The 16,453-nt window shown below is 35.9% G+C and overlaps 2 protein-coding genes across 2 annotated transcripts; one reads left to right on the top strand and one right to left on the bottom strand.

Moving 5' to 3' along the window:
* Positions 1–4,669: 4,669 nt before the first annotated feature.
* Positions 4,670–6,113, bottom strand: LOC128211120 (natterin-4-like). Its single transcript, XM_052915541.1, has 2 exons — positions 5,966–6,113; positions 4,670–5,823 (listed from the first exon to the last, which is right to left on the bottom strand). The coding sequence occupies exon 2, from the start codon at positions 5,820–5,822 to the stop codon at positions 5,388–5,390; it is 435 nt and encodes a 144-aa protein (XP_052771501.1). The 5' UTR covers position 5,823; positions 5,966–6,113; the 3' UTR covers positions 4,670–5,387.
* Positions 6,114–14,258: 8,145 nt separating this feature from the next.
* On the top strand, positions 14,259–15,365 carry LOC128211394 (alpha-(1,3)-fucosyltransferase C-like). Its single transcript, XM_052916134.1, has 2 exons — positions 14,259–14,359; positions 14,671–15,365. The coding sequence occupies exons 1-2, from the start codon at positions 14,313–14,315 to the stop codon at positions 15,029–15,031; spliced, it is 408 nt and encodes a 135-aa protein (XP_052772094.1). The 5' UTR covers positions 14,259–14,312; the 3' UTR covers positions 15,032–15,365.
* Positions 15,366–16,453: the final 1,088 nt, after the last annotated feature.

Raw genomic sequence — 16,453 nt, 5'->3', positions numbered from 1 at the left:
GTAGTCTTCACGTTCTGCCAGTTTATAATGACTTTATTTGTTGGGGGCGGCCTGTTATATGCTACGTTAAATTCTAAACAAAATACAATAGGACGGTGAGATGATACATTAACAAACTTTGTATCTTCAATTATTGCACAAGATTTAACATTGTCACAGCAATTAACAATAACATGATCGATAAGTGTTTCTCGACTAGAGTTATATGGTACATTGCTATACAGTTCACCACAGCATGATTTGGAAGTCACAATATTAAACAACGAATATTTTTCAATGCAGCGCATTAATATTTTACCACGTGAATCAAGATTGTGAAGGTAATTCATGCGATGAGAGGGTAACTCTGTATTAAAGTCCCCCATAAGTATTATCTGACCCTTATCAACATACATACATAAAATGTTTTCAATTTCATTTATACAATCTGTGTAGCGTGAGATCGAATGATTTTTACAGGGAATGTATAGTTGAAAGATATATACATAGTTATTTGGGCTTATCATGAACTGTATGCCCACAATATTGTCAGAATCAATGTCTAGGGTATTTATACAATAATTAAGCTCTCGCTTCCATAGGAGAGCAACACCACCCTTGCCGACCTTTCTATTACTCATAATGTTGAGATCAGAGTCCGTAATAATATGCGATAAATAATTTGTATTGACAGAGCTTATAAAATGTGCATTTCTAGGTAGCAGCCAGTGCTCAGATATGCCTACTATATCTATATTGTAGCTTAATAATAAATCATTCATACAGCTAGCACTGCTCATAATACCAGTACAGTTCCATGTACTAATTGTGAGGCCCTCCATTAGGGTTATTCAACATCATCCTCAAGGATTGCATAAGGGTTGTAATCCTCGATATGGGGGGATTCAGATCGCCTTGCATAGTTTGACCTTACATAGCGATCAAGTCGGGGTTCATCGGGATCTGACCGCTCTGAGAAGCGATTCTTATATGCATGGTTGGACAACCAGGGTCTACAGGTTATACCACTGGGCCAAAAGCCGGGATAATCGGTCAGCATGTCGGCACATTCATTGTCCTCGACATTTACTCTAACCGCGGTGGTTCGACGGTATCTAAATATAGATACCTTCGTTACAGAAGGGCCTTGGTCGCTAACAAACTTAGCTATTCTTGGTTCAGTAATAGAGGGTTTAAAGCCACCCACATAGAAGCGTTTTGTGCGCTTCCGTACAAATTGTGAAAAGTCAGTGCCGCTAAGGTCAGCGTCTACTGACATTGACTTGGATTTCGGATACCCATGAGAGCGGGAACTTACACGGCCGTGGGTAGGGGGATTGTTGGCAGAATCTTTGTTCCACTTATGGGTTTTCTGAGATACACTTGTATCTTTGTGCTTGGACGTAGGTGGCTTAGGTTTGGTAATCTTATCAGATTTCGAGCTACAAACAGTCCCACCGCGGGTGATACGTGTCGGAATTGGCATGAAATCACCTTTACCCGAGGATGGTACGGGAGGGTGATTCGGGGCATCAGGTGGGTTAGGGCATGTAACTGCACTATATAGGTTACTGCTCCCAGAGGTGGACGGGGGATCGGGCTTGGAACTTGGAGCCCTTGACGCAACGTTGTCCAACTCTGAGGAGCGAACCTCATTTACAGAAGAGCACGAATCAATTGTAGACTTAATATGTGCTAATTGGAACGAGACTGCAATCAAATTCTCCTGAATACCCAGTATGTGTTCCTGATTTGTTTTGCAGTATGTTCTTAACAACACACCATCTGTCGCTATCTTTTGCTTAACTGTTGATATGTCTCTATTTGTATCATCCATGACACTATGTAGACAAGTGTTTTTTAACACATGGTCATGCTTTATGTCTTGTATGTCTTTTTCAATTGTCCTGATCGACATCTGGTCCTCTTCCTGCGTACGTCTCACGGTGTTAAGCTCATCTTGTCGCTGGACTTCTGAAGCTGCGCTTTGTTGCTTCAAAAGTAGATTGTCAGACTGGAGCGTTGCAACCACTGCTTTAAGCTGAGTGATTTCCGCTTTACATTGGGAATGGTCGCCTAGCGGGGTTGCCGGAAGTGCTCGGATCGACTTCCGACGGCTAGTACGTTTCGGCACAGTCAACAAGTCCTTCAAGGTTGAAAAGTTTTCGCCCTCGAAAACACATACAATGGCGTATATATCATGTGCCAGTTTATTGCAAAGGGTGTCGCCAGTTCGCGTTTTAATGCGTCGTTTAGGCTCCGAATCTCGATCGAAGGGGAAACCGTCTAGTTCACGGGCAACACTTAACAGCATCTGTCGGACACTTTCCAACTTTTCCTCTGAATGGGAGTAGTCAGTTATGATATGATTAACAAACATATCAGAAGGGTAGTCGCGAGATAGCGCTTGCAATCGGTGCAGTTCCGAAATATCCTCAAATGCCCCTGTTGTTGCCAACAGGGAGTCGCAGTTGATTGGACCATTCTGACTAAGGGGAGATAACGGGCACACGTCCTGGCCGGGAGCAATCGACTGGGTCGTGACGTTACAATCCGCACCGTTATAATCCGAAATTCCAATAGGCACTTTGACCTCAGTGTTATCGCTTAAGGCCAAAGGTTTGAATTCCGTATTTTGATCTGACGAATCCATCTTATAATCCGTCATTTACCACCACCACATAACACAATTAAACACAGTGGTGAGCGATTGTCAGCAAAACAGGCTATTCCAGTTCTATTATATATATATTTACACAAAGGAAAAAATAAAAACGTTCAAAATCACAATATCCATATATGATTTTTCCACAAAAACAGGATTTTCTGTAAGGGACAATGTTCCTTATCAAATCCACAACGTTTTAATAAAATCCATATACGTTAAATGTCACAAAAATACATTATAATGATCCTCGATCTGAAACACGTCCGTTCAGTCGGGGCGTCTATGTCTTAAACATACTGGGGGTTAAGGTACAAAAAATCGGATTGGAAACATGTACAGTCGAGTTATAACCATGACGTTTGGAAAATAGGAATATATACATGAACAGTTATAACATGCACAGGTATGCCATATTTGCCGAGAAAATACGAAAAATTGTGGATTAAATCAACACGTTTATTTGTAAACATTGCCTCCTAAGCCACACTCTGTACAACAACTTTTTATCTTTAAAGTTATGATACCAAACTAAGACTTCGATCGAAGAATATGTTTTTCGCCACATACTGGACGCATACATTTTTCAAAATTGAAAGAAAAGGTCCACTTACCAGGCAGAAGTTGGTACCAGAATCGGTACTTTTCATTCTAAATCCCCCATTTTGTTTGCCATGAAACATTTTTCTCACTTAATGTTTGCATGAAACGAAAATTAGCCCCCCCCCCCCCCGGTTAATGCTGCATTGTATAGAGCTACATTACTCAGCCAGCGTAGCTGGTGAACATACCATTCCGATTGGCTGCCAGCAACGCCAGCACCAACAACCACTGTATAAGGCGATGCATTTTTTGCAATAGAGTCATATATTATATAAAGATTTACTCATCCCATAAGGTAGAAATACCGTGTTTTCTGCACCTTTCTTTCAAATTAAAGATGGTATCCTTCGACTTCTATTCATCCTTTTTGGTAAATTATTTAGTAGTAAGAGTGCATCTTTGATTACTTTCTGCGTGGTTTACGCGAATGGCTCTATATTATGGCAATCTGACGGGTTTTTTCCTCAGAGTATTTCTTGTTGAATAAATTAGCATTCTTTACAACTTCGCTCGTTTGGATTCAATCGAATTATTCAACCCAAATTAAAAGGAAATGCAAATCTGATTGATCATTGGCGACATCTAATGCTATCATGCATATCATATGCATAAATGGCATATACTTTAATGCAGAAAAACAAGGATGACGCAAGCCTTCTTCTTTTTCACCAAACTTACATACAGTTAATCATTCTGTTTTCCATCAAGTTAAAACCTGTTTTAGCAAAAAGTCCAGGTATGATTTTAATGTCAGAGGAAGAAAATATAGATTACATTTGACATATCCACAAAATGAAAGGTATTAATTTTGATGCATTATTATGTTTAACTCATTTGATACAAAAAACCCATATGATTTGTGTACAGATAATAGCTTCGTGACCACAACCTTCCCAGTTTGAAACATCGTCCAAATATCGCTGATAAGTTTGTTGTTTTTATTTCAAATCAAATACGTTTTTATCAATAAATTCAAAAGAATAACACATAATAATGCATCTATAGACAATTAATACGTTTCTTCTGTGCATCTATAAAGAGAAAAACTTTATCTGCCCCATAAAATCAAAATGAAATAGAACAAAATTAGAAAATAAAAAATACGAGCGAGCCTCTGCACAATGATATACATAACTTTGGATGTTTTATTAGATGCATATTATTTTGCTAAATAAAATTGTGGAAACAAGTTATGCCATGAATTTTATTGTCTTATCATTGTAGTTGAACACTGTCGAACCTTAATTTGCCGAATTTAAAAATGACGACCGTTGTTGATAACAAGCGAGTAAGAAATAGTATTTCATCAAATCATCGCGAAGGAAGTTGAACGTCTCTATTAAGCATCAAATATAAATCAGGACATGGTCGTTTCAGAATACCAAAGAAAGAATAAGAATCGAAGACGAGACGAAGACGGTACAATTTTGATGACATTTTAATTTCCATGCTTGCTCTAAATTTTGATTCGACAGCCTCGCCTTAATCACATACGTTTGACATTGTAATAATTTATCTGTTTGTGATATGCTAATACATTTGCAAATGTTTAAAGTATCAAAGGCATTCTGTTTATTTTATCATGTTTGCATTATGGTACATTGAAAAGGAATTTACCGTTATTTGGTCGTACATGGGTGTTTCATGAAAACATGAATTTTCTCATGGCCATAACTTTGAAGTTTGAACATCAAATCAGTGCAATCTGAAGTTATCATTCACGAGGTAAATCACATAATCACAAAAGGTCAGCCAATCGCCAGTCGTCCATGATTCAGCCTTTTCCAAGAGATAAAACAGAGTTTTTGTCACCGCCACTGATACATCATGCTGTAGATACCAACTCAAACGCGGTTATTAATGACAAAATATTTAAATAAACATTGATTTTGTTTGGTGAAATAGCTTTAATCAAGACAGAACAATCCATTTCAATGGTAATTGGATAAGCGAACGCTTGTTGTTTTTTTCTTTCACAAGGCAAATATTAATTTGAATATGTTATTATTCATCAAATTACAATTGTCGATAAAATAATGCAAAGAAATTCTTTCGCTAGTCTTTATCACTGTATATATGTCAAGCCCATGATTAAAGTTACAACACATACACACTGAGTTTAATATGATACACAAGAAAACTACTTAACGCGACAGAAAACCTCATAGTCTGGGCAGTTCCGTTCCTCTCCTCCGTAAGGGATGTAGGCGCAGCCGTGAGGCGTGTATACCTTACAGGGTACCAGGCCACCTTCGTGGGCGCACCGGCCAACGTACAATTCTGATTCCGTTGCCAACGCGCCATCAGGCACTTGACCACCGGAACACTTTCTCCATTCGTAATGTCCGACCGAGTCTGGTGGTTGGACGAGAATTTCGTAGTTTTCGACAATCACCTCCTTCCCACCCCAAGGGATGTGGGCGCCTGGAAGATTGGCACCCGTCTTGCCAGGCGTCATTTGTCCGTCTTCCATAACAGCCCGGGCAATAAACAGCGGCTGCCCGTTCTCCTCGAATCCGGCCCGCACGGCGTTCGCGGGTATATTCCCGCCAGACGTAGATTGCCAAACAGCCATTCTGCAAAAACAGACATGGTCGGTTAATTATAAATATTGTCAGTCTTTGGTATTAATTTAAACTTATTCTAAAAAAAGCATTGCTTTGAAAAATAAGTGCAATCGAATAAATAAGAACAAAGAATAGCATGTTAAGCACAAACCTTTCTGAAGGATGAAATTCAACTGCTTAAACACCCGTAAACAAGTAATCGGCTATATTGATGTTACCTCTCCGTTGGAGTTTATATTTATGATAGTCCGTATCATTTGTACCACGTGGTTACATCAAGCTTGCCTAATCAATATTTGAAGTACTAAACATGTTTGTTATGTTTGAACAAACTATTTATGATAAGATATACAAATTGTACATCATGGTTACATTAGGGAATACCTGTAATGGTTGTAATGTTTATATAAGGTGTTTCATTCGTTTGAATAATACATATGAATACGGCCACATGTCTGAAAAAATATCGTTCCTGCGTGGGAATGATAAAGTTAGTTAAATTCACTATAACAACAAAAGTTCATTCAGTCATTATAACTGTGTTGGAGAGAAAACCCGCGTTGAGTATAGCAACAATGGGACGAATGACCTTGAACTCATATAATAAAAAAAAACTTTCGCCTACCAAAACATCTACCACGGTCATCACTTTCCTTTTCGGCTTCGTCTTTCACCTAAATCAGTGAATTGGACCTAAAATCAGTGAATTGGACATCGTGAATTGGTCGAACTTGACAAACGTCATTTAATCAATCAACCAATCTATATATCCGTCAGGAGATAGTGTGCATGGGAGATTTTTAGAAATTATTTTATGTTTAAATTTGTGTAAAGAAGGATAACATGACAATGAAACAACCTACTAAAATGTCAATGCAATTAGTAATAATGCCATTCTCCAAAACAAGAGGATCAATATATCCGGTAAAAAAAAAGGAACCATATCATACTTGCAACTTACACGGTATAAAAGACAAGTGCGAACCCCAACGCAAAACTCGTTCTATACGATACGTTGGATTAACGTCATCACCGCTCAAATGATATCACTATCATGAACGCTATTATTATATTGAATCGTATGCTTCAATCCCATACATGTGAAGAATGAGCTGAAACAGATACAATAAGAAAACCCGTATAAACAAACCATCACTTTTACCTTCAGGTCATGTCGAATTTCCTTCACTATGTAATGCGGCGGGAAGGATAAAAAGGGCTGGAAATATGACATAGATGACCCAATAGACCCAGTAGAATATACACTAAGTGTACTCCCCATCGCTTGTCGGTAGGCTCGTTCTCTACTTCTGGGCCCTCGTTTAATTGATGACAAACCGTAATCAACTAGCACAAACTGTGTCACCATTCAAAACAAACACAACCAATAATTTTCATCGCGTTGCGTTACCTCTAAGATTAAACCGCGTTGGTTCGATACATGTTTGGAAATCATGATCGCGCTCGAGGAGAAAACATCCCTGTTGAAAATCTAACAAGTTGAATTGCATACATACTCCCTTAACATCAAGGAAACGGGCCATCAGAGCAATGATAGAAATCAAATAATGATTAAAATAAAATGCAAATAAATGCGTATATCACTTTTCTTCGTCTGAAAACCTTGTGCAATTTTGCGAATGTCTCATTTCGTTTCACAAAACATGAATTTCTTCAAATAAATGTAGTCATTGTTGAGCATCACACCTCTCACACTAAGTACCACTGTTGTATATTGTTCACTTTCTTCAATGTCTGGGAAAATGTTTATGTTCAAAGCAATAGTACTAACAATTGAATTCCTCAGTGCGCTTGGTTAATCTTACCTTTGTTACAACGATATTACAACATTATTTTAATCACTCTCGCTGGCACGATTTTAAGCGAAAGTGTGGTCTTGTGTTAAGGGGGGAACCTAATTACCCGGAGGAAACCCATTTGAAACCCGGCTTGGAGACCACAATCCAGACTCACTTGCGCCCAGGCCGTTTATCAAAGCTCAGGTGAATTTGGTTGTCCATTGAGCACAGTGGTTAGCGCAATCGATTCTCAGAGGCTAAGGTCTGCACACGTTGTCTTTAAGTAACAAACTATTGTCAAGTCCGGAATTTTCCGCATTAGCCAACACTGCTGATGGATTGATGGAAGTGTAAGACATTACACAAACAATACTGATGACAAGAAACTGTACAGTACTAAAACTAAATTCCAATGCTTCCTGTAGGTTAGCCTTAAAATCACAAAACAGTCATGCACGTGTTAATGAAAAAAGTCAACATAAAAAGAAATAAAAAACAACACCTAGTTTCGTGTTTTCATTTTTTTATCATTTTAAACAGATGTGTGTCAATAAAGGCATTAAGGTATATCATGCAAAGCTTTTGTCTGTTTCAACAACAAACAACTGAAATGTATCGTTTATTTGTAAAACGTTCACGGCTGTCATATGACTAATTTTGATCGATGAAATTTACTGTGCGGTTTATTTATGTAACGTTTTGAATGTCAACGTATTTACTAACTACGCTTCAACAACATCATTTTTCACGTAGATACAAACGTTAACGGAGTAAAGGAGTAAAGAAGTTAAGAAATTCAGCATGGTAAGTTTGTATTTTAAAATTTAAATTATATATTTGTTGAAAACATTTTTAGATTGTTTTTTCATAATTTAAGTCGTTTTCCTTATCCATTATTTAATAACACGTTACATAATTGTTTTTATGTAGTCAGCTTAGGAATGTGTATAACATTTAGTTGTGGCTGTTATTAACACAATTTATGTAACTTGTCGGGTTGCAGGAAAACTGTTTTAAGATGAGCTTTAATCTAGATTTCGACCAATAAATTGTGTATATCAAATGCATGCTCCCAAATAAAACGTTTCGATTGATAAATATTTTAATCGGAGATGCACCAATACTCAAACCAAACAGAAACATAATAAAGAGATTAAATTAAAAAAAAAATGTACCAAAGATTTAAAGGATTTCTTTAAATATTCTAGTTTTCAGTAATTTATAGTAGGAAGATACCCTTTACTCTTTTGCATACCCCTCTAGCAAAAATGGAGGTCCGTTCCGATATAGCATGAACATCGTATTTCACTTTCGGTTATTTCCGCGAAACTAGAATTTGATCATTAATGCCTGCCGGAATTAGCCAAGTTGCTATGATTTCCAAAACATAACTACGTCAGTACTTGAATTCCATTTTAGAAAAAAAAATACGAAATTCGATGCGAGACATCAAAGACGCGGCAATATAGGTGAATATTTATATTTGGTTTATCATAATACAATTTTATATCGGTGTCTCAACTATTCAATGACACCATTACAACATAGTTTACACATCAATCCATAAAGACGCAAAGGCCACGTCTCATAACCCTACCGATATATTCTTCAAGTATGTTTTCACATCGCGCTAAAATGTAGAATTGTTATAACCACATAATTCATAAATTAGTGAAATATTTATGTACAACAGCTTTGAAATAAATTTGAAGCAACCCGATAGTTATATAGTTCGGTATAAGTAAAGTATATATATATATATATATATATATATATATATATATATATATATATATATAGTATCAATCTTTATGCTAAACGTGATGATTTTAATTTTAAATGATTAATTACCCTTCTTTAGATGGAGATGTTCCTAGTTCACCATCACATGATGTTTTATTGCGAAATTGATAAGATAAGCTAAAATATATAAATATGTCAGAAATTAAGACGGAAAAACTTCTAAAACAGAGTTTCAGATATTATTAATTAAGGAAAACTTTCTCAAAATTTCTTAATGGTCATTATTATATTATATTAAAGTACAATTGCATATAGATGACTTAAATGGCTGATTGCTAATAGTATTGCTCATCCCGATTTTTATGGTGAGGTTTTAAAGAAATATTTCTTAAAATAAAAATGTTTCCAGAAGGCAGTTGGGCAGATAGACTCAATGAATTGCTTGGATTTTATTTAAGCCGTGGATATAAAGGCAATATTTTAAAGAGTACTTGCCGTCTAGTTTTTGAAGATGAATTCCTGAATCAAAATATACTTATATGGTTGAATGTAGCATCCTTACATAACTAAGCTTTCAGTCCTTTGATTTTATGAACATTTTGCAGATTCATGTTATCTTTAAAACCCTCTTTTGCTGGCTCGGAATGTTGCAGCATTTGACGTCATTTTCTTCAAATATTTTACATAGATGAAGAAAAGATTAGCTAATATATGTCGCTTTTATTTTTAATAATGTTTTCTTTATTTGTTCCCAGTTTTAGTACAATGATGCTTTTTATTATGAAACTCTTTGCTCACACAGTTTTTAACCTTTTATGTATGATGCTCATAGTTTCAAACAATGACTGCATCGTATATTTGAAAAGTTTTTGCATTATGTACTCTGCATTGTATTCCTTCGTCTGCAGACAGAGTTGGGATCTCTAATCACTGAAGTACATGGGGGTTACCTATTTGTTTATTATTATTATTTGTTTTATTATAAAGTTTCCTCAAGTTGATGCATACTTTGATAAGATTTACGTTTTTTGTTCTTTATTCAGGATTGTTGGGAAAAGAGTGAGGTTTGTGTGTGTAAACTGGTTTAAACCCCCAGTAAATTTGAATTTGACTGACCGTTCCAAGGCAGTATCTTACAATCCTTATAAACATACCTATTTTTTTATATAGTATATGTGCACTGTGCTGTTTGTGGAATTATGTGCTGTTGTTCCATGTTTCTTTATTGTGATTGTTTGTTTTTGTGTGCTATGTCATTGGCGTTTGCCCAATGCCATTAAACCGGGTTTATGGTTAAATTTTTGGCTACTGAGCTTGTTTCTGTAGTTTTTCACATAAGTACATAACTAGATTATTTGGTAACGAATTACGTCCGTATTGGGAAAATTATTAAATCAACATATTATACATAGTTCATTGAAATTTATTTTCAATTGGTCAACAAATACTTTCAATTGTTCAACAAATACACCTAAAAGGTTCACAAAAGCGGAATGGCCGCCTAGCTTTAATTTATCTGATTGCGGAGCCGCCTGAGGATTGTTTGTTTATTTTCTGGTCTACCCTGCGTTCCATTTATTGTCCTTGAAGGATCTGATGCGTACTGAAAATATTCCTGAGATGATCCGCAATAATCTGCGCATTTTGTGCCGGCGTATTCACCCTACCGTGAGACCGCCTGGGCTCGTCGTCAACTGAGCCGGTGACTTGCCAATTCTGCACTTGACTCGTTATATTGGACACATGTCTGCCAAAGAGGCGAACTACCTAAAAATAAAACATCAATTGAAAAGTATATTTTACACAAAATACACACTTTTTTCATACGATTTTAGTGACTGTGTTGAAACTGCATAGTTCGCGATTGAAATATTACAATATAAATAAACCACATTTGCATACGTGTCTGAGTGTATGGCCGGCCTGCAACATGTCAATTGCGCGACCACGATCTTGGAATTTCTCTCGATTCGAAACGTATTGGATTTAAATTTGCATTCTGTATTCACGGTTTGAATTAACTGCACGTAGAATAAAATAATGAAGATGAAATTCAATATTTGTCGCTCACTTACATTTTCTCTTGCAAAATGGGAAAATCGTACCAGTTCCTCGTGCAAAACTGACCAATCGTCACAGTTGAAAAGTTTTGTAATTTGCAAAACAGTTTAAGTTGCCAAACAATAATGTGTATAATTTAAAATAAACCCTTTGAACCATATTCGAGAAAAAGCGAATGATTTGAAGAAGAAGAAAGTTTATTCAAAGAAATATATCACACAATACATATTTGAAATAGGCCAACATGACCCGTGATCAAATCAATGTAATACAATGACTTATATATACATGTATGGCGGAACAGATTGATTGACTCTATTTATATATTCACAGATTTAACAACTATATTCATATAATTTAATATAATTGTCTTTATCGGTTATGAGTTATAACTTAAATACATATCTATCAACCGTATGACTTATGCACAACACTACAATGATACCATGAATTTTGATAAGCAATTCTCGTTACTACTGTACTCATTATCTACAAATAACTTCAATAATGTTTTGCTAGTTTGGACTAAGTTTTTAACAGAAAGATAGGCTATGGAATACAAAAATCAGGCTTGTACGTACAAATATGTATGGTTGTCATCGATACCGGTTAATGTGTGTCAACAAATTTCGAATAATTTATTAATCTGTTGAAGTGTAGCGTCACATACAACTTTTGTTATTCCTCTTTAATGTAATCGTGCATTTTGTGTCATTCAATCACCATTATACGAGAGTTGTTCGGACGGATCGAAGCGTTCCAGCATTTTTTCCGATGACATACTCATCTACGCCGTTTATTTTTGTTTAAAGATTGTTTTTGTCCTTTGCTAATGTGGTTATGCCTTTCATGGCGTTTTTATTAATCAAACATAATGTTAAATCTGAGTAATTATACACGTCTGCTCGTATTTAGTTTTTAAAGATTAAATAACTGGAACACCATGAAAGCCCTGCTAATGTTCTTCTGCCTTCCGTGAGGTTTTCATCAATCAAACATCATGTAAAATTAAATCTGTGTTATTATACACGACTGTTGGTATCAAGCTGTGTTAAAGCTGCAATAATTACACGGCCATTAAAACTGTAGCCCCCCTGATGTTTATTAAAGGCCTAGTTTAATCCTTCTATAAGTGCTCCCCCCCCCCCGAAATAAAAGTGTTTAGTAAACAACCTCTGTGTGTTGATCTTAATCTAATTGCCTAATTGTCTTATTAGATCTCTGATCTGAGTATCCTGCTGTGCAGTTTTAGAGGTTTAATAATAGAAATGGCCCTTGGCCAATAAACGAATACACAGGAAATTGGCTACTACTGTGACACCAGTGCAATAAGCAGGAGATGCACAGCAGGGGATTATCATGCCAAACATTCCTTAAACTAGGCCTTTAAGAACAACATGCTTATGGACCTGATTTGATTCTCGATTGGCCAGTTATTCTTAATACCCTGGTTTGCACCATTGCAACGGACGGGAGCGACGGAGTACAATAATTATGAGCGATTAAAAGTATGACCTGAATCCATAATTATGGTAAGAATTGTAGCATACTGACTACATTTTAATTTGAATAACACGTTCTTTTTCAGACTCACCGAGCCATATTCCTCGCTGTTTTAGCAACATTGACGGTGGTGCAGATTGGCAAAGCCCAGAGTAACTTTTTTCTTAAATAAACACATCGTAAAATATTTCATTTAGTAATCCACAAAAACACAAAACATTTTAACCTCTTTCATTTTCTACATTTTTTAAACAAAACAAAACTGTTGAATTCATCAGAGAAGTTTAAATTGACACGAAAGCAATATTGATGTTTTGATAAAACATTTTTTCCAACTATTTGAAGCATACGCAATGTATATTACAAAACATAACTCATATCAAATTGTAGTTCAACATTACGTTTGTCGGATATGCACCTTATCCATGTTTCTTAAGTCACACTTTCAAATCAATACATACACATGTCTTTAACTACTTACTAAATAATGCATGTATGAAAATATGAATTACTGATAACAAGATTGTCACTATGTATTTAATACCTAAAAACGCAAAACTATTAAATGATTGGTGAATGCTAAAGTTTTACTGTGATCTACTATCATTTCATAAGGTAAAAATACCGTGTTTTATGTTCCTTTCTTTTAAATTAAACTCGGTATTCTTCCTAAGAACAATTGTTTTCAACATGTATTCATATTTTTTTTGAATATTAAAACAATTGTATTAATTGTGGTTAATCTTATTTGGGAGTAAGAGACATCTGTGTAAATCTCCGAATTGGTTGTATTTCCTTTAGATGCAATCATATTTCGCAGACTATAAAACAATTACCGTTAGATGATTTAAAATATACACCTTAACATGATACCTCGCAGTTTCATGAGTTTCATGAAGAGCGGAGGTTTGGTTTTGATATGTGCAACTATACTCTTGGTATGGCTGGTGCCTCGCAAAAACAATTCTTTAATAATAACAGATGACAATAACACTAAAGTTAGCGGTGTTCACATACAAACTAAATCTTATGAAAACAAAAGTATTACAGTAAACATGAGTGGGCCAGTAACGAAGTGTTCGAAAAGGTCCTGCATAAACGATTTGCTTGATGTGAAAATAAGATACAATACGAGTGCACGTAGAGAAGAACGCAACTCGACAAAAAAGAGCATACTTTGGTATAAGGATCGAGCGACAAACATTATACACACCACACAGATGTTCACCAAATGTGAGTACAGTAACTGTGTCGCCACTGATGCGGTTTCTGAGGTGAACCATGTGGATGCAGTTATATTAACAGTCAGCTACTCAAAAATAGGACAAAAACCACCATTCAAACGGGGAAATCCAGACCAGGCATGGATATTCAAACTTGGAGAGAGTCCTTATGGGCGTGACTTTTCTGGGTACAGCTCGCCACACTGGCGAAATCAGGTAAATTGGTCTAGTTCTCTTAATTTGGATACAGATTTGCCTCATGGTGCTGGTTTCATAAAGACAAGGACAACAATTATTGAGAAAGACTATGACGCTATCTTTACTGCCAAAAACAAAACCGCTCTCTGGATTGTAAGCAATTGTAGAACACAAAGCAAACGAGAGCTCTATGTCAAGAAGTTACAAAACAGCGGACTCGATGTAGATATCTATGGCTCATGTGGTAAAGGAAAAATACAGCCTGATGTCCTGGCAAAATTAATTCCAAAATATAAGTTTTATCTTGCTTTTGAAAACTCTTTCTGCAGTGACTACATAACTGAGAAGTTTTTGATGAATTACAACCATGACTGGATATTAGTGGCAAGAGGCGGGGCAGACTACCGAAAAGTAATTCCTACACAAACTTACGTCAACAGTGCGGAGTTTGAATCGCCAGCCAAACTGGTGGGGTATCTAAATGACCTTGCTAATGACAAAGATCGGTATGTGAAGTTATTGAAAGAGAAAGACAAGTATGAAGCGCAGTATGGTGCTGGTTGGCCCTACTTCTTGTGTGAACTCTGTCATAGGTTAAACCATTTATCAGAATACAGACATTCATACCCGGATATAGCTGAACATCTACAAAAGGACAGATGTTTTAAACCAAGAGATAACAAAGACTAACATAATGGTAGTAAACTGCAAAATCCTGCACATTTTAATCTTATGGCATTAACACTATGAATCATTAATACCTCAACATGCATTAATAAAGATACTATTATGATGCATGTGTAATCCGTTCATGTTGTTTTGATCTTCGCTGATTGATCGGCTATTAGGCTTGTCCCTGTATTTGTATTATTACAATCATTTTATCATCCTTACTCCTTTGCTTGAAGACTTCCATTAAACAGTATAACTGTATTGTGTGTTTAGACAAAGAAAAGTTTACAATATAAATTACGTTAATTGTATTCTTAATTCCATTGCCATTGTTATATGAATAAACACACATATTCAATGTTTTTATCTTTATTTTATAATTTTTAAGATATAAAGATCGTGCCTGTAGATTTATTTTTAGTACTCAACGATAAGAAACGCAGCTAGATATCTGCAAATGAATGGTTTCAATCGAAGCAACAGTTTTGACTTCTGAAAGAACGATGCAGCCAATTACGCACATTCACGATACTGTTAATTTGCAAATTCTTTTTTGCAAAATTCAGGTGATGGTACTGGCAAAGTTTAGTTTGATTAGGAATGATAGGTGTTCAGCTTTGACTCATTTTTTTTGCAAACATTTCTTTGGAAAACGGGAATGTGATTCGATGCGTTTTGGCTTTTGGTTAACGTACTAAAGGAAATTCGACACGACATGCTATAGTACAAGGGGTGGTTTAGGCAGACATACTTATTGTATGCATTTCAGCTTTTTCTTTACATGTATGAATCAGACGAATGGAGCAACGTTTTATGTCACTCACGATAGTGAACATTTAATGTCACCGAATAGACTATGGACATCCCAGACGGTTTAATGAGGTGTTTAGCTCTGATGTGCTTTTCATGACTTTTTGGTCGCTCTTGCCTAAATGGTATTGTAATGAAAACTGGACGGTCTGAACATTGTCTATGTTATGTTTACACCAGCGACACATACATGAATATGTCTTGCCGCACCCTACTGAAGAGTATGACGAAATAGTTATGACGCCATCAAAAGGTGATGACCTTGTTATCACGAACTGCAACAGAAAAATGGTGTCGGGATTTGCCATCTTCTTTTATGCTATGTATGTTGCAGGGTATTTTATGGCGCTTTTCTTTTTTATTGGATTGAGTGCAAACCATATTGCAATTCAAATTAAACATTGTGAAATTTTTAACACTTTGTCTGTTGATTTAATACCAGATATTCATATTACCATAGTTTTGTTTCTTTGCTATCATGATTTGTTTACAATTACTTTCTTAAAACGTCCATGTGACACAGTGATGGCCGCATCTTAAGGGTCATCTCTGATTCCATCCACCCAAAAGAGAGGTCCTGCAAAATATCATTCAAATATGATATAAATCATATGCTAACTTGAAAATGCA

Source organism: Mya arenaria, chromosome 12, assembly GCF_026914265.1.
Source record: "Mya arenaria isolate MELC-2E11 chromosome 12, ASM2691426v1".
In the NCBI taxonomy this organism is placed as follows: domain Eukaryota; kingdom Metazoa; phylum Mollusca; class Bivalvia; order Myida; family Myidae; genus Mya; species Mya arenaria.
Note: the sequence above shows the minus strand (reverse complement) of the source record. Positions and strands in the feature narration are given on the sequence as shown.